This window comes from Astatotilapia calliptera, chromosome 2 (assembly GCF_964374335.1).
Source record: "Astatotilapia calliptera chromosome 2, fAstCal68.1, whole genome shotgun sequence".
NCBI lineage: Eukaryota > Metazoa > Chordata > Actinopteri > Cichliformes > Cichlidae > Astatotilapia > Astatotilapia calliptera.
This window is the reverse complement of record NC_137423.1, coordinates 13,075,055-13,096,227: the sequence shown is the minus strand read 5'-3', so window position 1 is coordinate 13,096,227 and position 21,173 is coordinate 13,075,055. Positions and strand designations below refer to the sequence as shown.

Below are 21,173 nucleotides of genomic sequence, written 5' to 3'. Positions count from 1 at the left end.
ACATTCTCGTCTGCAGCTTCAAGAGGGAATGTGGTCTTGCTCTCTCTCTCTCACTCTCTCACACACACACATAGCAGACAGGCGGGTGATGCTGTTTGTTTAGGAGATAACCACATCTGACCAGCTGACCTCTGCCCTGCCTGGCTGAACTCCTGCTCAGGTTTGTGTCGCCTGAACAGACGACCTCCATCACTGAGGGTTAAATTACACTTAAATGTTTTATTTAGGATTTATTCTGTTTGTTTTTTATATTTAGGCGTAATTCAGATATTTTGTTCTCCAGTACTGTCTTGCTATTCTGGAACCTGATGTTTGTGTCCCTTTCACTATCGCTAATGATTTCTTTAAATCACATTTTGAAGTCAGTTTTGTGCCTTTTAATTTAATTTTGCAGCAAGGACCACAGGATACTTACATTTCAAAGTGAGCCCGCAGTTTCTGCTATCACTTCATTCAGTTTCACCTGAGTTCTTAACCCCAATAAGAACTGATGGAGAAAGTAATCTGATCCTTTGAGTAAACACTCTAAACCACAGAACTATTTTTTTCCAAAGTGCATCTAATGATTTGTAATTATTGTAGCTTCTTTACCTTTCAAAATAAAACACCCTGAGATAACTCTTGTTGTGATTTGGTACTATATAAATGAAACAGAACTGAATCTGAAATGAAACGATCTCCTTATGATGTCAGTGAACTGGACGGTTGTTTGGAGATTTCACATCACTGCTGATTACTTTCAGCTTTTTAAAATCACTCATGTTGTTGGCTGTTCAGCAAATTACATGTTTTGCTTTTACACTTTAGTTACAACTTTATTTAAAAAAAAGTCAGTTGCTTTGTGCTTTGCTTTCATTTCGGGCAAACTAATCTGTGGATCCTATGTGTGACTATGAGTTCCATAAATTATCTCTGATATATGTTTCTGAACAGGACTCTCAGCTCTGTCGTCTTGCATTTCTTTGATTTCATCAGTCATCCATCTTCCTCTCAGTCTTTCACTGGCAGGTGACAGCACTGATGGTTTTAGGCTTCGAATAGTCCCCCTCTGTCTGAGCCAAAGGAAAGCGATATGCTTGAACCTTCCTTGGCATAATTCTGTGTGTCTGCAGGATATTCTGAGGACATGCTGGAAAAACATTAAACTACAAGACTATTCTACTCTTTTTACTTTAAATTCTGAACTAAATAAAATTCAATTCTAAATTGACATGAACTGACTTTTTTTCAAAGCATTCAACTCCTCTCACTGATAAACAAACCTTTAAGTGCAAAGGAATGAGCAAAATGTGTTTGCCATGGCTTTCTGGAAATGTTTTGACCTCATGTGGCAGTGTGGTTGAAGATGAAACTCTCTGTAATTATATTTGGGAGAAGGCTGGAATGTGGGTTTGTCACATTAAGGACAGGCTTCTGGATTTTGAGCATTTACTTCATAGCTGGCGAACTCTTCAAGGATTGCTTTTCCAGGAGGTAATAAAACAATGTTGCATATTTCCAAATACATAAAACAAAGACTACTGTTCAAAGAGGGGGAAAGTCATCACTGTGTTCAGGCAGACTGCGCAGTAATAATACACTTTTAATAGCATGAACAATAAGCCTGTGTGTTATGGTTTATCTGTGTTTGTATTCTTGTGTCAGATATAGATCACTGTGATGAAGCTCGGGTATATATCCTGCAGCCAGTTATCTTCCCACTGGTATACAACAAAATTTCCAAGTGATTTAAGGTCCCACACTGCAGGTTGTGATGAAATGCAGACCAATGGGGGGGTAAGTGACAGAGAGGCAGTGTCATATTTCTCTGAAGGCACTCCAGAGTTGAGCTGAGTTTGCTCGGTACAGGGGAGAGCGTCTCTTTTGTGTTCAGTCTGGACTCATTTACATATGACCCTCCTCCTGCTCTTGGATTGGCTGGTGCCCTTCTAGCATGTGGAAACCCACTTCCAAGCTTTCTCAGTTGGAACCAAACTTTACAGAGTCAAGGAGGATGAAGTGAGAGGCTGGAAGCCAGCAGCTGTATGTGTGAGTAACAACAGCAGGCAGACGTGAGGGAAGAAAAGAGAGGATGATATCTTAATTGTAGGCTTCTATAATTGTATCCTGACCATGTTGGATTTTTTTTTTCTAGGTATTTGTGTTTGAAAACCATCAGTTTTTCTTAACTTTGTTGACTTGGTCGTGGTGGTTAGTTTGGGAGAAATGTGAATTTTATCATTTTATCTGACAGCAGAGAGAGTCACAAAATAATTTCACTTAACAGTCTTTCGATTTTAAAATATCTCTTATTTGTTTCTTTACAGGTCAGCGCATGGATTCTTAGAGATGTCTGTTTAATTAGTCTTTCACAGAAAAAAACAAACCTTTTTTTAGACAGCAGCTAACTATTACTTTATATCATCATGCTGCTCGCTCTGCTTCTCGTTGCGAGTCTTTGCTCCAAGACCCTCTCCTCACATTGCTCATCAACAACTATTCAGTACCAGGTTTCGGAGGAGCAGCTGGCGGGAACCCGGGTCAGCTGTCTGGCGGATGACCTGCGGCAGAGGGACGAAGGCGGATCTCTGGAGGATTTCCAGGTGGTGGAGCAGGGAAAAGCCCTTCCTTTTTCTGTCACCACTCGAGATGGGGTTGTCTCCACCCAGGGCCGATTGGACAGGGAGGAGTTGTGCCGAGGGACTGACCTGTGTGAGGTGGCGTTTAGTGTCCTCTACAGGAAACGAGGTGCTGTGAAGTGCCTGCGGGTTCACGTGAAAGTAATGGACTTAAATGACCACAGTCCCAGCTTCCCCAATACTTTGCAAGAAGTGGAGATCTCAGAAACTGCTAGCCTTGGGAAGCGAATCCCATTGGACTGGGCAGTGGATCCTGATGCAGGTTCCAACAGCCTCCAGACCTACTCACTGTCTGTCAACCAGCACTTTGATCTCGATGTGACAGTTGGTCCTGGTGGGACGAAACAGGCAGAGCTGGTGGTTGTCAAAGAATTAGACAGGGAAATTCAGGCTTCCTTTGATCTTACCCTTGTGGCGTGGGATAAAGGGAATCCACCCAGATCTGGGAGCACATTAGTCCGTGTTAGTATTCAGGACTCAAATGATAACAGCCCCACATTTGAGGACAGCAATCCAACTGTGTCATTACCAGAGGACACAGCACTCGGGACTACTGTGATCAAGCTCAAGGCCACTGATCCAGACCAGGGAGCCAATGGGGAGGTTGAGTACTCATTTAGTAAGCACACACATCCAGAAGTTCAAAGGCTCTTCTATGTGGACCCACAAACGGGAGAAGTGAGTATCAGGGCACCATTGGATTACGAGGCCCAGTCTTCTTACGAAGTAATTGTACAGGCCAGCGATCATGGGCCAAATGCGATCCCCTCTTACTGCAGATTGCACGTCAAACTCATAGATATTAATGATAATGCACCGAGGATACGCCTGACCTGGACCCCAGCCAGCTCGCAGGTTATAACTGTGCTGGAAGGAGCTCCAGAGGATACTCTCCTTGCTGTGGTGACGGTCTCTGATGCAGATTCAGGAAGAAATGGAAATGTGACTGCACAGATTCAACAAGGCTCAGGCCCTTTCCGACTTAAAAAGATGCACGGCAACGACTACATGATTGTCACCAGCGGCTCCCTGGATCGTGAGAAGGTTATGCAGTATAATATCACGCTCTTTGCCCGGGATAGCGGAAACCCCTTACTTTCTTATGTCGAACATCTACCTGTCTATGTTCTGGATGAGAATGACAATGCCCCAGTATTTTCGATCCCCATCTACAGAGCTTCGTTCAAGGAGAACAACATGACAGGCTACCACATTCTCAAAGTCGAAGCCCATGATGAGGACCTGGAGCTCAGCGGAAAAGTCTCCTACTCCATTGTTGAGGAAACTAAAACGCAGACTTTCTCAATTCACCCCAAAACTGGTGTCATAAGTGTCCAGCAACCTTTAGACTACGAGGCATTCAAGAACTACTCTTTCATTGTGGAAGCCGTTGATCATGGACATCCACCACTCACAAGCACAGCTAGAGTACATATTGACATAGAAGATGTAAATGACAACTTCCCGGTCATCAAGGAGCCAAAACCAAGAAAAGGTGTAGCATCTCTCAGTGTACCCGTTGATGCATACAGAGGTGAGATTGTGACAGAGTTGGGGAATGCCATCAAAGAGGAAGCCACCAATGTGGCAACTGATCACTCAGTCAGAGAGGGGCTTGGATTTCTCGCATCAACAATCAAAGCAGAAGACCAGGACACGGGACTCAATGGGAAACTCCAGTACCTCATTACTGATGGAAACCCGTCTGAGCTCTTTTGGCTGAATAACACCTCAGGCCAGCTGTTTGTTAATACCACTAATGCTACCGAACTCATTGGGAAAACCTTTAAGGTGGACATCACTGTTTCTGACATGGGCACTCCGAGGTTGGCTACTAAGGCAACTCTGGAGGTGACTTTCATAAACCTCAAGGACCATCTAAAGAACTCATCACCTGGAAACCGTGGACAGCTCAGCTTCACTATGATGATGGCAATCTGCCTCGGTGCTACATGCCTGCTTCTTCTATTGGCCATCGCTTTGGTGACAACATTTTGCCGCCCTGAGAAAAGGGACAACCGGGCCTACAACTGCAGACAGGCTGAATCGACCTACACCCGCCATCCTCGGCGCCCACAGAAGAACATCAGAAAATCTGACATCCAGTTAATTCCCGTAATCCGAGGAAGAAAGGAAGACCTCCCTGAGGACGATGGTGAAGCCCAGCCACTAACTCCACCTCCAGCCTTAGATGATCAGCAGATTGAGAGTCACTATAGCTTAATGCCATCAGTTATGAATGCAAGCTTCCATTCCCAAGGCTATCTAGAAGAGGATGTCACTCAGCCCAACACCCATCACTGCAGAACACTTAGGAAACCTGGAAACATTGAACTTGATGGAACCTTACCTTCATCTCCAGCAACATCATACCGGACTCTTCACAAATCCAGAAACACTTCATCCTCTTCCTCAGTCTCACATTCCAGCACCTTAAAGAGGCCGAAGAACTCTGAAGGAGAGGAAACGGTTTCACAATATTCATCAGCATCTGTGGCAACTCTCAGGAGGCCAAAGACCTCGGATGGACATGGAGCACGTGATGCAGCTCACCGGCAGATCCTTCGAAACCTGGTCCGTCTTTCCATGGCTGCTTTTGGAGACTCCATTGAGCTTTCTTCAGCTTCTCCAGAGGTGCAGGTGAGTTTTCTTCTTTTACTTATTCCATAATATTTAACAAGACTTAATCTTATTGTTGTTTGTTTCTTATCTCTAAGGTAATGATCAGTGGCATTAATCTACAATTTTGGCCACTTGAATGTATTTATTAATTCAAGTCTTTGAAAATAAAATAAGTTTGGGTGTCTTTAATCAAGTAAACTGTTTTGTGTTTAAAAAGCCTTTACTCACCGGTATATACAACTAAACCTGCATAAAAAGACGAATTAAGGTCTCATTTGTGGAGAGATCTCTAAGTAAAATGAAGTCACACATGACTGATTTCAAACATTAAAACTATTTAAATTTGCTGCAAGAATGAAACTCATTACAACAAGCCACGTTCATTCCAAAACACAACTTTCCTGCACGTTGAATTGACATATTTATCCATTTATCTGGTGTTAATGATTTCACTAAATCTGCATGATGATTTTTTAATGTGCTCTTATTTACATTCTCTTCTATAGCTTAAACATTAAGGATAATGTGCTGCTGCTGGCTCTCATCTAAATGCCATTTACTTAGGTCGAAAATGTGTGATCACATTTATTTCAACATGTGCTTACAGTTAGTGTTGGAGTAATTAAGTGTTCTCCTTTGAGGCTTGGAGATTAATCTGAAGTGAAGTCCATTAGAGAGTAGAGATTAAAAGCACCCCACACCTCCTCCACCACCACCACCACCACAGCAGCACACATACACAGAGCAGCTTCCCTTACAGTTTCCCAGCAGTCTTTGTGCTTTTTCAGCCTTCTGTATGATGACTTACTCAGACTGCCTGAAGGCTGGAGTCAGCCGAGACGTGTGAGTGTAGGGGAGAATAACCCGCTGATGGATCACTCTGAAACCAAAAAGTAGCACATTTATTCATGTGCTCATGTGTCACAGCCAAAAATCCCCCACGAGAAACCCCGACAGACTTTTAAACTAAATCTCACATATCAGATTCATATTGGAGGAAGGGCCTCCATGCTCTGTAGGACGTGGGCCAGAAGAGGAGTGTGTGAGGGAGGCTGGCTAAAATAAGCTGTCATGTGTTTATAGTGTAAGCTAACACTACTCTGACACGCTGCTTTGTCACTTTCAAATGGCTTAAAAAAAAAAAAAACTTACAGAGAGCCTGTCTGCACAGGCCTAAAATAACTCAACAAACAGGATTTATTTCATGCAATAGTTTTTCTTATTTAAAAAACCCCCATTATATCTCATGCTGTGATGTTCTAGGTTGTGATCCTGAAACCAACTGAACATTAATTCACCAGTGAAAAATAGTTCCGACTGTTCACTCTTTCTCCTGATGACTGGCCTTTGTATGGCGGGTAGTTTCAGGATTCCTTCTTCACCATCTCCCAAAGGAAATATCTGGTTCCTTGGCTCCTAAATACGCCACTAGCTTTGTTTCCTGTTATGTCTGTTGTTTGGTGCTGAGTGAATAGCATACAGTGGATTTTTACAGCTTACTTTCAGCAGTTCCTTGAACCTATCAGTGAACATAGACAAGCAATGATAATTGGAATTATAAATAAACATCAGTTATATGTGCTTAAAATGTTACTCAGGAAATGTGGAGTTTCATTTTAACACTTCACGTGACCACAAGGGGATAAATTCTTCAGTATTTGGAGTTACAAGCACATTTTGAAAGCTTCATTTAATTTGTCCTTATTTGATTTTGTAGAGAGGATGCCACCAATTAATGGTGATAAAAAGAAAAGCCAGTTTATATTTTAGAAATGCTTTACAAGCGTCATAGTCATGGTGAATTTAACTTTCAGCTGTGGAAATGCTGCACTGTTAAAACAGATCTGCATTATTGAGGGAAAAAGTCGCTGCCAACGCCCTGCAGACAGAGAACAAAGACCTTGGCCGGGCCCGACATCCTCACGTGAATCCCATTAGAAACGGGAAGAGGCCTTTTTGGGTTCTGCCCAGTTCCTTTCCTTAACCCTCCCAGCCGGCCCAGTTGGCACTCCTTGGACTTCAGATATTTCTCTCCCACCTCGAGGTCACAGAGGAAGAGGCCTGCTCGACGCCTTGGAGGAGGGGGATTTACTGTTCACCTCCACCTCACAAAGACACAGACAGACACACACACACACACACACACACACACACACACACACACACACACACACACACACACACACACACACACACACACACACACACACACACAAATGATCATCACTGTGCATACTTTGGAGTTCGTCCTGGAAGGAAACCAGCCAGAGAAGAATAGGCTTTTACGTAGAGACCATTTCCTGTCACTGTAGCAGAGTGCACGTGAAAAAACACACAAATGTCACGGCTAAAACAAAGTCATAAATTAGCATGCATGCACACACACACATTATTCACCTTGTACATGTGTGTGTGCTTCCTCCCTGGTGTGCAGTGTGTATCCGCTGTATAACAGAGTTGTCAGCAGAAAGCTCAGAGCAGTGAGACGGACTTGGCCGCTCAGTTCTCACACTGCAACACTAAAACAAAAATCACAAAGAGCACGAATTAATTTCCTTATGTCGCTCGTATCACGTGCACTTTTTGTTCAACCAGCAGAGAAACCCACTCACCTTAACAAGGCAGTTACATTGATTTATTATTGACTTCTTTCAAAGTTCAGCTGTTCATACATTTACTTATAAACTACTGAAGAGTAAAAACACTGGAGCTTCAGTTTAATCCTTTAAACATGAGCTGCTGCAACTCTGAAAGCAAAAGAAAAACCTTTTACTTAAAGTGATGTTTTGCATGTGATGGAGATACAGCGACTTATTAAATAATCCCACACGCACATGTTCCTTTCCCCTCAGTTACATCACAGTCTGTAGAAAATTTGTGAATCATATCGATTTGATTTGCAAACAAAATGTTTTCACTTTAGGAGTGAGATTATTCAGTGGACCTTCAGCAGGAAAAAAGCTCAGGAGATCCTCTGTGGATGCTTGTTCACTGTCATGGGTCTCTGAGTGTTAATCAGTTCAAAATGCCTGCAGTGAAAAGGGTCTGTTATCACTCGTTAGGCACTGATTTTTAACTCTGTGGTCAGTAAATGTGCAACAAAAAACAGCTTCAAGAATGCCATAAACCACAAACTTGCTGTGTGTGGCTGTGACTGCAGATGAGCTCGAATGTTTGAAAAAAATAAAAATCAATCAGAGTGAGCCAAAGCAGACAGAAAGAGATTTAATGCATGAAAACCAGCTTATGTAGCAATCAGCTCAGTGGCTCCACTCTGTCTACCTCCTACACAAAACCAGGAAGAAAACAAAGAAAACGCAGAGTGGGAGGGATCATCACGTGTGACCAAAAAAAAATCAATGAAATGGCTTTTTAGCAAATTAAAATAAATTTAAAATAACCGCACTGGCCTGCTGACTTCTGCTCATGAAACTGCTTTGCTTGGGTGGTGATTTAGAGCAGCGGTCTCCAACCTTTTTTGCGCCACGGACCAGTTTATGCCTGCCAATATTTTCCCGGACCGGCCTTTAAGGTGTCGCGGATAAATACAACAAAATAAAACTAGTACCGGTACCGAAAAAAAGAAGATTTATTCATAACACACGTGAAAAGGCCCAGGAAAACCAAGTTAACGATAAAAACGATAACAAAATAACGCTGAAAACCAATAAAACCCCTGAAAACCATACATTTCACACCTGAGCCTCAACTCTCGCGGCCTGGTACCAAATGACTCCGGTCCGTGGCCCGGGGGTTGGGGACCGCTGATTTAGAGGTTTTGAGGTTCTACACCTCCAAACCCCCGCTCTTCCAAACAGGCCCGATGAGTAACCCACCAGCTTTCTGAGATATATATATATAATATTAATGTCTGACCCTGCACAAATATGTGTGCAGCATGTGTGTATTGAAATATCATGTGGCCAGTGCCTGACTTCTGGTAGAAGTACTCACTGTGAAGGAGTAACTCTGGTTTGCTGTCAGGTGAACCTCAGGTGAAGCTGGATAAACTGAAATGTGATGTCTGAAAATGTGCGTTTAACCCTTTTTTTCTCCTCTTGTTTCTCACCTTCATCTCTCCTCTCCCTCCATCTTTTCCTCCTTACAGCAGATCTCCCAGCTCCTCTCTCTCCTCCATCAGGGTCAGCTGCAGCCCAGAACGAACTTCCGTGGAAACAAATACTCTCACCGCAATGGCAGGTCAGTCTGACTTCTCCTCTCCATCCTCCTCCTCTGGAGTACAGACGCAGCAAATCAAAGCAAGGTCACAAACCTGCTTCTATCTGGCACAAAACCACGTTATACTCAAAATTTGCTCCAAATAGAAATACATTCACATTCTGTACCTATATGAATTTAAACTGCTTTTAAACTTCTGGAGCCTTAAAAATGGGAACGAAACTAGGATGGGGTGAAGTGTGATTAAAAAAAAAAGGGTCAATCAGCTGGAAACAAGATTAGTGAAGAATCCACTCTTTAAGGTGACACAGAGTGCTCAGACCGAATGAAGTATTCATGTTTATTTGGTCATCATTTCATCAAAAAGAAACAAATAAGACTCAGTCCCCCCCCCCCCCCCCCCCCCACACACACACACACACACACATTCCACACACACACACCTCCCGAAGAGTTTTAACTCTGATCAGATGCCAGCATGTTTTTAGTTTTAACTCTTTGTAGTCTATTCAGCTCATGATTTAAATTCAAACATGAGTAATGTTTTCTAGTAGAAGTGACTGCACAGTGGACATGCCAGGCACACTGTCTTCTTCAAAGTGTCTTTATTTCATCCTTTAAGGCTTCAATATTTGTTATTCTAGCTAAAAATGTGGCCGGACACTAACACGGGTCACCACAAGTCTCTTCCTGCTGCCCTGATAGGAACTGCACTTGCACACTGACTTAAAAAAAACAGACTGATATCCTGAAGGAAAGATCCCGATGTAGATGCAGAACTTGTTTTTCCTTTAATCAGAGGGTTGTTTAAGAGCCAGATGGCTGCTGGCTTCAGACTGTGATCACTGTTGCGCGCTCTGATGCAGTCTTCTTCTGATTGCAGAAATATGAGGGGGGGGGGGGGTCCCACCAAATTTAAGAACCTGCATATGTTATAATGATCAATCTGATCCACGTACAAACACGTGTTGTTGTTCTGTGGTTTTATTAAGTGAAACCCAGTGGTGAGGGTTAGAGATCACCACGCTGAGTATTTTATGGCTGCGCTACTTTGTGCACCAAACACCTGAGCTAAATCTAACTTGAAAAGTTTAAAATGAATTCAGATCTTTGTAGGTAGCCTAACAAAATTACTTCAACACCATGAAATGCGTATTAAGCATTGTCTGTGTTCAAATACTCTCTTTAATGGAAAAGTGAAAATACATCTCTTCAACCTGATTTAGACTAAAGAAGATTTTTCACCTCAGTTTAGTGTTTCAATGTCTAGCAAAGTGGCTGCCGTGAGGGACGCTCCTGGCTTTCATATAAATAAAATGCACTTGGGAATATGGGCAGCTCCTGACTCAATGTGGTTAGTGCATTATTCCAGCATCTGTGCCTTCATAGCAGTGACAGTAACGCCACACTGTTCAGCTGGAACTTTTGCTTTTGCTTAAAGTCGTGAAAGCTGCAGCTGACAAATGTCTTCCCTGGTGTTTCTGACCGACTGACCTGCTGTGACTGAAATAACAGCAACAGAAAAACAGGACACAAAGTCAGTGTCGCAGGAAGAGTGTCTCATAACCCCGCAGCGTGTGCGCCAGAGCAGACTGCAGCAGAGTGATTCAGAGGCTCTGACAGGAAGCAGGACTTCAGCATCACTGTTGCGCTCAGATAAGATCTGACATCACCTTGATACACACGGTGCACTGTTTCATCGCACTCACAAAACACACCTGAGTGTGCATAAATCCTGTGTGTGAGCTCACCTTTATCTGTGCGCTGGTTCCTGCCCGAGCCTGCTGCTCTGATGAGATGTGCTTACCAAAGGACTTGTCACCTGAAACCTCAGGAATTTTATCACCTTTTTAAAACCCTTAAAAACATCAGACCTCAGCTGTACTCTGGAGTTCTGTCTCCTGTGACTCACTGTATTTTAAGGAATATATGTTTTTAACTGGATATCAAAAACTCATTCTAACGCCTAGCAACATTTTCAAACTTGTCCATTTGTCTCCCAAAGATTTCTGATTTCTGCTTCCTACACAGCTCTGACACTCGCAGGGTGAGGTCACCTGTGGCTGACAGTTTGCAGTCAGCACTCAGCTCATTACCTCCACTAAGCAGGTTCTGTTTTTGGTAGCGTTAGAGTGTCGTAAACACGATAACTGAAAAAGTTTGGAGTGAATTCTGATAAACTCTGTAGGGCTGTAGAGTGAGGTCACCTAAACAATCATTAAAATTTGACATCCATCCACCTCAAGGTCAACTTCATGATTTATTGGTGGGAAAAGAATGTCTTAGAACTTAACCATGATTCATGACATCAACAAATAGAAAGTACAGATTTATATTATAATGTCACATTTGACCTCTGACCTCTCTATCACATAGATTGATCTGAAGGTCAGACTGATAGTAATGCTATATAGAGCTATGGCCATATAAGGAATGATATATGGGAATTCTAAATATCACGTTACACTGACCTCTGAACTTTCCCTCAAGGTCAAATAAGGTCAAACTTTGTATTGGCAACAATTAGGAAATGGTTCTGACATATGAGAATCCTAAATATCACATTATAGTTTGCATCCAAACATCATGTGGACTCAAAGCAGAGCAGTGCTGCTTGGATGTGACTTTAATTAGCAGTCAGACTGTAACTGATATAAAACAGTGCTGCCGGCTTTAAAGTGTTTTAACCACATTATGTTTGCGATGCCTCTCACTGAGTTTGAGGATTGAATTGTTTTTAAGCCTTGCATGGCCGTGCTCCTGCCAACTCAGCATGAGCCTCACTGTTACTGTGAGCTGGGGACTTCTAATCATCCCTAATGTATAGACTCATCACCAAAGATTTTATATGTTTATATTTCATGTTCTGGCTCTTATTAAGCATTAAGAATTGTTTTAAAAATAAACAACCAAACCAGAGAAAAGGTAAATTGGGCAGATTCTGTTCTTAAATGAGTTTGGACTGCATACCCAACTACTTGTTTAACTTTGTATAAAGTGAATGCTCCCATTGCAATTTTAGATTAAAAAAAAATATCTTTAATAGTTGAAACGTTTCTATCAAGAACTCTGTGACATCAAACTATCAGCTTAAACAGACACGCTGCCCAAAGTTAAACAGATACATGAACGGAGAGTTTGTGAGTCAAGTTCACGTTTGTCTGCAGGTATGGAGGTCAGGACTGTTCTGACTGGCAGAGCACCAAAGACAGTGGACATGGCGAGAGCGAGGCAGGAGATGTGGACTGGGAACCAGGAAGAGACTCACCGATAGACCCACAGCTGGAGGAAGGACTCAGCAACCTCCTCAACAATCCTGGTAAGCACACAACATCTGACAGACACCCGAGGTTAGCAATAATTCTTGGAAATTGGAAGTGAAATCCTATCTTAAATCAATAATATCGTCATCACCACTGAATGGGAAAGCACACGTTAAAGGATCATCAGAACTCTTAATCAGATTTCCACGTAGCATGGAAATGAACAGACGTCCAAGCAAAAGCAACCAGCTAACCCTCACCGACTCAACTGCAGTAAAATAATGATGTTTAACTCTTCAGCACTTGTAGATATTTTTAGTAATGAACTCAGGTTCCAGGTTTTTTGACCACAAAAGCTCATTCTTGTTCTTTTTTAGCTGATTTCTTTAGTTTAGCATGAGTAGCTGTAAGCATTGTTTGCATCCTCCCACCATAGAGGTCCATAAAATAAAACAGTGTGTCCTGACTCTGTGTGAAGGTTATTTGATGTTCAGGTTTGTTTGACTGATGGTTAGTCTATTTAAAGATCTACTGAAACTAAACTGGTGAATTTAGCTGGAACCTCCCGGTGAAGCTCTTTGATTTGTCGGATAAAAGCAGCCAAACTTTAACCCTGCAGCACACACACAGACTGATCACTCACAATGGACAGTCAAAGACAACTGTAGAAAACAGGATGAAAGCAGGAAATAACACAGTGGCAAGTTACATCCACATCCACCCACACACACTCCACTCAGGACGTCTTGCTGTGTTTTGAGATTGAATCTCTGATACACTCTTTTTTACATTCTTCTGCCGTAAGGAGACAGTTGTTTCCCCCGTAAACAAACAGCTGGTTTCATTACTTCGTGTTTGCAAAACGCAGTAATGATTGAGGGATAAGAAATGTCGATTGTCCAAAGTTTATCTAACATCTTGGGAATTCCTCAGCGGTATGAAAGCCAACACTCGCTTCATCCAGTGTCTGAGCGTGTACCGTAGGTGTGTTAAAAAGTTTCTTCCTGGCATTGTGGTGGTCACAGCTTGGAGGTGAGCAGAGGGGGTTACCGGCTGATGATGGAAGAACGAGCGTCACTTTATGATAGGACGAGAGCGCGGGAGAGAAACAAAAGAGCGAGTGGGAGTTTGTTGAGTTATGTATGTGCTTGACTCACCTTTCAGCCCGCAGGCTCCATCATCAGTGTAAGTCACACTGTGCTGCAGACAGCTCAGCTCTGAAGAAAGCTTCAGGGCAGCACATTCCTCTTTTTCCTGACCTGCACCTTTATGAATCACACACATAAATGCACGTCCCTTTGTTCATACCTGAGGATGATGTTATGGCTGCTGAGGGGAGAGAAGCTGTGCGTTTATGTTGGTTTGTCTTGTATTTTGTAGTTACTGGTTGCACTCATGGTAGATGAGCATACTGCTTCTGTGCTTTAACTAAAGAATCTTTATCAAAGTTTCCACTCTGAGGACTGACAATAACTTTGAGAGGAAAATATATATGAAAAGGAAAGCTCTTATTGTCATTTTTAGTGTAAAATAATTTAATGATGAACAGAATTTATGTTTGTGTATCCATAGCAGGGGTCTCAAACTCGCGGCCCGGGGGCCAATTGCGGTCCACGTCACCCCTAGATGCGGCCCGTATATTGCCATGAAGAAATATAATGCAATTTGTCCCTTGAAGTGACTTTTTTGTTGGGAAGGATTTGTTTGTTCTTGAGTGCAATGTTAAAATAAGTTCATTAAAAAGCCCAAAATGATTGAATATGAAGGCAACATGAGCAGAGAATACAAACATTCTGAGGGATTGGCTGTGTTAGTTCAGTGAGACATTTAAAAACTAATGTGTACATTTATGTCTGCACTTTTATTTTGTTAAATATGAACAGAATGATAGCAGAAGTGCTGCCATGTGTTTGGACAGAAAGAGGACCAATGTGGTCATTTGGTAGTTCAATGAAAGGCGTCAGTCAGTTAAAATCTGCATTCACGTTTGTAGTTTTGTCTTGTTATACAATATTTGAAATTAAACAACACTCCTAGTAGCCTAGCAATATGTAACCCACAATGCACCGTGATGTAAACATATTAAACGATCATCATAATATATGATGCGACAACAGCATGTCTTTCTCACTCCAAAAGCGCAAAATTGACAATGAAAACTGTCGGTTTAACCCTGCCTGGACTGACAAATACTTATTCATTTTACCGAGTTTAATAATCTTACAACCGGAGTTGTACTACCATGGTGGGTCCTGTACAGCCCAAGAGAGAGCTGCAGCATCTTCCCTTCGTGTTTGCTTCTTGGCGAAGAACAAAAGGCCTTTCACAGATTCTGAAACAATGAAATACTGCATGCTGGCTGTGATGGATGCGGTGAAAAGTAAGTGTGACATCTGCTATTAAAAACGTACCCCTGTAGGACAGTTCAAATATTCGTAGAATTGAAGTTCTGGCGTCAGACGAGTTTGAAATGCTGTTAGATGACCTGAAGAAAACTGATGCAATGTCTATAGCAGGAGATCACAGACAGAACTGATAATGCACAGTTGTGCGCATATGTCCGTTTTTTGGATGGGAAATTGCTCGGTTTACTACCGTTAGAGGGACACACAGCTGGCGAAATAATGTTTGAGAAGATTTAAGCTTTTTGAGGAAAATGGTCTGGATATGAAGCGTGTCTGTATACTTGTGACCGATGGGGCTCCATCCATGGCAGGAAAAGTGAGTGGTCAGCGAAATATTTATTTTAATTTGAAAGGGAATTATCAAAATGTTTTTTGTTATTATTATTATTATTATTATTTCAAATGTGCAAAAAATAGTTTAGTTATAGCTCCCTTTTTTTTTTTTTTTTTAAAATGGACCTTTTGGTGTGCATTTGTGAGAGGTCACCACCAGATTTATAGGGGAAAAGGAATAAAAAAAATACTTGTTTTTCAGTACAGTTGTGTGGGTTTGAAATTGATCATGATCTGCTGCTTACTGGCTTCAAAAAAAATATCTGGCCCAGATAAATTCCTCGGTTTGAAAATCTGGCCCAACTAACTTTGTAGTTGAATAGGCATGCTTTAGGCTCTCCTGTTTAGGGGTCAAAAGCACCTTCTGGTTATTATAAAAAAAATGATATAATGACTAATGAGCCAGGCACTGCTTGGCTTCCTGCTCCGGTGATTGGTTTCTCCACCTTGAGTCTCTCATGTTTCACCCACCTGTCTTGTGAATTGACTCTGTTTTCTGTCTCTGTTAGAACAGCTGCTTCCCCCCCCCCCTGAGTGTTTGGTTTCTTTGTATTTGGTATTTATGAGTTCATGGATTTTACAACGCTCTGCTTTTGCATCCTGGCCAGCATTGTTGTGAGTTTATGGAGCTCACAGCACAAACAAAACAGTTGTAAAAAACAGTTTTTGATTTGCAGTTTTTTGTGTCCACTGAGACAAACTGGCACATTCTTCATGACATCCAGCACAGATTGTAATATATTACAGTAGGAAGTATATTGTGTGCTTGCAATGCATTCAGCGCCAGTAGGGGAGAATAACTTTGGTTATAAAACTAGTTTCAGCTGCAGCACGTCTATCCAAGTAATGGATATTTAATTCATAACATATTTTAAAAAATACAAAAGAAGTGTGAAAATCTGAGACATGCACGTCTCTGGTCTCAACTATCAACCCCTGCGGCCTTTTTTACCCTGTTAAACAGAGAAAACAAATTTTTTTTCTTTGTGTATGTGGACACAAACGAGTCTCTATGAGACCTGTTACTTCCACTGCTGACTCCTGTTTCACAGGTAAAGAAGATACAGGCTAAGAAGGCCTCGCTGTTTTTCGACGAGAGCTCAGTGTTTAAAGCTTCCTATTGGAGGAGAAACCCTGAAAGACTTGTTCAGATTAAATAAAGTATAAAGATGGATTCAAATTACAGGCAGAACACTTGGATAAACAGGAAGATGATCTGAAACTCGACACGTTTAGTAATTTTGAGGATTTTGAGTTTGGGTGCTCTGTGGTGAAATACTCCTAAAACAAAGAGAGGAAAGGGGGTGGACGGTGGGTGGGTGATTTGGGGGCGGTCTTTACCATTCTGCATGTAAGCACTAGTGTGTGTTTGTGGTGGTACATTTAATCCTCCATCTGGTTGCGGTTAGATGAAAGAGACCAAGCTCGTCCGCAGGCTGATTCTCACAGTTTCTGCTTTTTAGTCCACGACGGCTGCAGATACAGTCTGGGAGTACATGTATGTTCTTATAGAATTGACTGGCACATTATCCAACATCAGGAATATGACAAATGAGCAGCTTCCTATAGCAGGTCTCCAGATGTGCACTGACAAATGCTGTTAATGAGAAAATAAACTGGTGTTTCTGCTCATCCCGTCACTCTGCCAAAGTTTTCCACAATCCTGCTCGTACTTGAGCTTATCCAGGTTTTGGCTGTAAAGATCTTTTATGTTTTACGTTAAATTAGGGTCAAGAAAAACTTTATTAGTGCTGGTGTGAAATCAGGTTTTTACAACAACATCTGATAAAAACACAAGCAGGAAGCGCACAACATCAACAGGATGTTGTCAGGGTGAGGAACAGGATGAGGAGTATACCTCTGTGTTTTCCCCTCACACTCTGTCCAGCAGACAGTGTATTTACAGTAGATGAATAAATGAAGTCAGACATGTAATCATGTTGAATGTTTGAGTGAAAACACACAAACCAAGGTTAGAGCTCCGAGACACACCCGACATTTACGCCTCTGACATCGACTCGCCCGCCAGGCAGCCGGTAGGGCCGGGAGGAGTTTTGTGTCAGCGCGGACGTGATCGTCGGCATACGGTCCAAGCATGCAGGATGCAACTGATGGAAGAAGAAAAAAAAACTTGTTTATAGCCGCCAGATAAAGCCACTGTGTCATTTCCTTCTTCTTGTGCATCCTTCATGTCTGCCCTCACCTGTGAGATATATTATAATATTACACTATAAATAACCTGAGATGGTTTGAGGACAAAGCTATCGCTTCTCTTTCTGCAGATGATGTTTTCTCAGAGGTCAGTGACCCTTCCTGGATGGCCAGACTCTCCCTCCCACTCACCAGCGATTACCATGACAACGTGTTTGTCCCCAACAGCCCTCCATCCCCCGAAAGTGAGACCCTTCCTCGGGATGGCCTGGAATCTTCATCCTTCTCCACGTTTGGTAAAGTTTGCATTTAAATTTATTTTACTCTTTTTTTTCCCTCAAGTTGAAATATTATCCTGAAAATAAAAAGATAATAGTTGATTATCATTGAAGATCGTGTTGATCATGTTCACTTGAACCAGAAGCGGGATTTATAAAAAGACGAACAGAAATCTGGAGTTTCTGACTCTTTGTGTTCTCCTCAGGTAAAACCCCAGAGAAGGACGGCCCACTGGGCGGAGCTCTGCTATCTGAGGTGAGCACGCTGTTCGAGATGCTGATGACGCAGAAGGCCGATGCCCACCCCGGCCCTCGGCCTGACGTCCTGTACCGGCTGTCGGCGGCGTACCGTCGCTCTCTGGGCCTGGACGGTGGAGCCGCTGGCAACGCAGCCAAAAACTCTGCGAGATCTGGGCCTTCCGCACCCTCAGGACTTTGTCAATAACTGTAGCATGTGTTCACTGAAGACTGGAACAGACTGGCAACTGTGCAACAGACAGTGTTTTTCAGGTGTCTGTTTTTGTGGAGGATTTTAGAGGCATTCAGTCACAGAAACATAATTCAGGCATGTGCAACAGTAAATAACACCACAGTGGATCTGTGATGGATTTAATTAACATACACTCGGCCCTCACACTCCCCTCAGCCAGCAGCACTCTTCCCTTTCCTCTGCTTGACTAGTTTGTGCACTTAACCATCTCCCACTGGCTGGAAATGAGCTTATTTATTTTACAAACCAGACTGAAGACAGCACCACAAAGATAACACGTTAATCAGAGTAAAATACATTTATCCTATAAGCATGTTTAAAGCATTGCCAGAGACCAGAGAAATTACATGAAATAAATATTACATTTTTTGTTTTAATGAAATCATCATATGGTGGGACAACCTCCATGATTCTAGTTCCCAGTTCTGTACAGTACAACTATAATGAGCTGCCAGGATGTTAAAAGAAAACAATACTAGGAAATGTAACTCAGGAAATAAACTACCTCTCTGATGCTAAACACAACCACAAACTACAGACAAGAGGAGCAGGAAGACAGAGCCTCCAACATTTGAAATCATATATAGGTGCAGCTTCGCCTCAGTCCTCTCTGCCCTATAATGAACGTGGATTCAGGACTTTATGTTTTCACCAGTTTACCAGTCACCAGTTTCCACTTCACATTCTTCCTCTACAGGCTGCACTATTGGACACAACATCATGCTGATGTGCAGTTTTTAAGATAAAATATAGACGTTATGCTTGGGGTCAGGGTTTAGACAGGTGCACAGACTGAAGATCAGCTCAGATTTTGTTCAACTGGTGCTACAGTATCAGATTTTTTCAAAAATTCACCCGTGCGTTGTGATGTCAGGTTTTAAAATACGTGCAGGGAAAACACAGCCAAAGTGGACCTGAAGACTTCAGCATCTCCATTGTCCTTAACTCGGACACAGGCAGTAACCTGATGACCTCCTTCTGTCAGGACCTAATAAACCCTGTTGTTGTTCAGGGTTTGGCTGGCAGAAGGCGAACCAGTGACTGGGAGGAAATGTCGCTTTGTCCTTTTGTTTTTCCTCAAGAATGAACTAAACATCACGCTGAATGTCAGACTGAACTTCCTCCTCAAAGTAAGCCAGCAAACTGCTTCAGTCCTTTAACCTCTGGCTTAAAACGCTTCTGAAAGTTGTCTCACTAAGTAGCAGATTTTATCCATTTAACAGCCAGCACTGTGTATATAGTTTTACTTTTGTAATATGAACTTTTTCAATAAAATGTGCATCATATTTAAACTTGTGGATCTTTATGAACACAACCTCTATGTGCACTTAAGAGCTTCACTGTTCTTTGTATATTTTCAGGTCGTTCCTTTGCACAATTGTTTACACTCATCCAGCTGTTCAAACATCTGCTTCCATTAAGCAGATTTTCTTCATTTTTTATTTAAGACGATGATGATTACTACACACTAAAGCCACCACGCAAACAGTCTGTGTGGACTTTGATTGCTCAGATGTTTTCTTTGTGCAGAGCACCCTCTGCAGCCTCAAAGAAACAGTTACACTGCGTGATGGTAAAAAAAAAAAGAAAAAAAGTCATGCCAGCTCCTCCTGCAGAAAGCAACAGAAATGATTTTCTGATCAAAACAGTGTTCCTGCATTAAAAATAAATTCAAGGCCAGACCAGTGATGTCAGAAAGGTCAAGGAGGCTGTTGTGTTGGTTCAGAGACAGCATCAAACTCTATGCTGTGATTAGTCCTGAAAAAGCAAGAAACACAGGAAAAGTAACGGAAGTTTAAAAAGATGAGTGACAGAGAACACCGAGTCCACAGATCTCAGGCTCACAGGGAGTGAGCTGAGCTCGCCAAATAGTAACTCAATATACTCACATTACACATGCATCACAGATCAGATAGTTAAGGTTATAATATGTAATGGAAACTTACAGGCATGTGGGCAAAAGTTTCACCTCCACTGCGCACTTGTAGGAAATTAGCTGCGCATAACAAACTTCCCAAGTACCAACTGTGGCCACAAGAGGGTGCCAAATCATACAACACAAAGGCATATTAACACATTAAAGTTATAACAACACACTCATCCTGATCTATATGTGCAACCTCGAGGTCACGTGTAAAGTTTGTATTTATGGGGCAGCTAAAAAGTGAAGCAGCTGCAGGTGAGGCTGGAGGAATCAGCTGATGCAATTCGTGAGAAAGTGGGGCAGGTGGAAGCACCTGTTCTGAGATCAGCAGGGTCAGTGAAAAAACAACCAAAACAGACTAATGCTTCAGCACAGTCCTGCTTCACCAAGTAACACTCATACACTGAAAGTTCACCGTCAGCCAGTTACAGGCCTTTACATTGTCACGCAGAAGAACACAAAAGAATAAAAAGTTTAAAACATAAACTAAAATGGATCAATCTGTTGACAGAATAAACAGCATTGATGCAGTGAGAGATAAATAATGATCCCAAACTGAACAGCTAGCAGCAGAACCCTGATTTAAAGTCTGCTTGGAGCTGTTTGACTTGTTCTTGTTCGTGCCAGTGATTTAATCATAAACCTCCATGAGGAATTCAACTTAGCATTCAAAGTATTTCCTGTGTCTCAGTTCAGATTCTTCCTTTAGTAGTTTTGCAAATATACTGCTAATTTCATTAGCTTATTGCTGATTTACAGCTCTGTGTGCCAGCTGCTGCATTTTGCAAACATTGAATATTTATGATGCCTCTGAACGTTCATATTATTAAAGTTCTCTACAGCAAAGTCAACAGTGTAACTTTGCATAATCACTGAACAAACCCCCCAAATACCCCAACACATCAGTGAT

The 21,173-nt window shown here is 42.1% G+C and overlaps 1 protein-coding gene across 4 annotated transcripts; it reads left to right on the top strand.

Annotated features, from left to right (window-relative positions):
* Nucleotides 1–1,949: 1,949 nt before the first annotated feature.
* pcdh12 (protocadherin 12) lies at nt 1,950–19,631 on the top strand. 4 transcript variants are annotated; one of them, XM_080305527.1, is made up of 6 exons: nt 1,950–2,022; nt 2,307–5,258; nt 9,349–9,440; nt 12,587–12,738; nt 17,703–17,867; nt 18,056–19,631. In XM_080305527.1, the coding sequence occupies exons 2-6, from the start codon at nt 2,406–2,408 to the stop codon at nt 18,292–18,294; spliced, it is 3,501 nt and encodes a 1,166-aa protein (XP_080161653.1). In that variant the 5' UTR covers nt 1,950–2,022; nt 2,307–2,405; the 3' UTR covers nt 18,295–19,631. The 4 variants fall into 4 exon arrangements, with proteins under 4 accessions (XP_080161653.1, XP_026040623.2, XP_026040616.2 ...); XM_026184838.2 differs by having other exon boundaries at nt 1,960–2,028; nt 2,307–5,252; XM_026184831.2 differs by having other exon boundaries at nt 1,960–2,028; nt 9,352–9,440.
* The last annotated feature ends 1,542 nt before the right edge of the window (nt 19,632–21,173 follow it).

Coding starts and splice junctions, on each gene's coding strand:
- pcdh12 (XM_080305527.1), top strand. CDS start 2,406: ATGCTGCTCGCTCTGCTTCTCGTTGCGAGTCTTTGCTCCAAGACCCTC. Junction 5,259..9,348: donor CAGCTTCTCCAGAGGTGCAG/GTGAGTTTTCTT, acceptor TCCTCCTTACAG/CAGATCTCCCAGCTCCTCTC. Junction 12,739..17,702: donor CAACCTCCTCAACAATCCTG/GTAAGCACACAA, acceptor CTCTTTCTGCAG/ATGATGTTTTCTCAGAGGTC.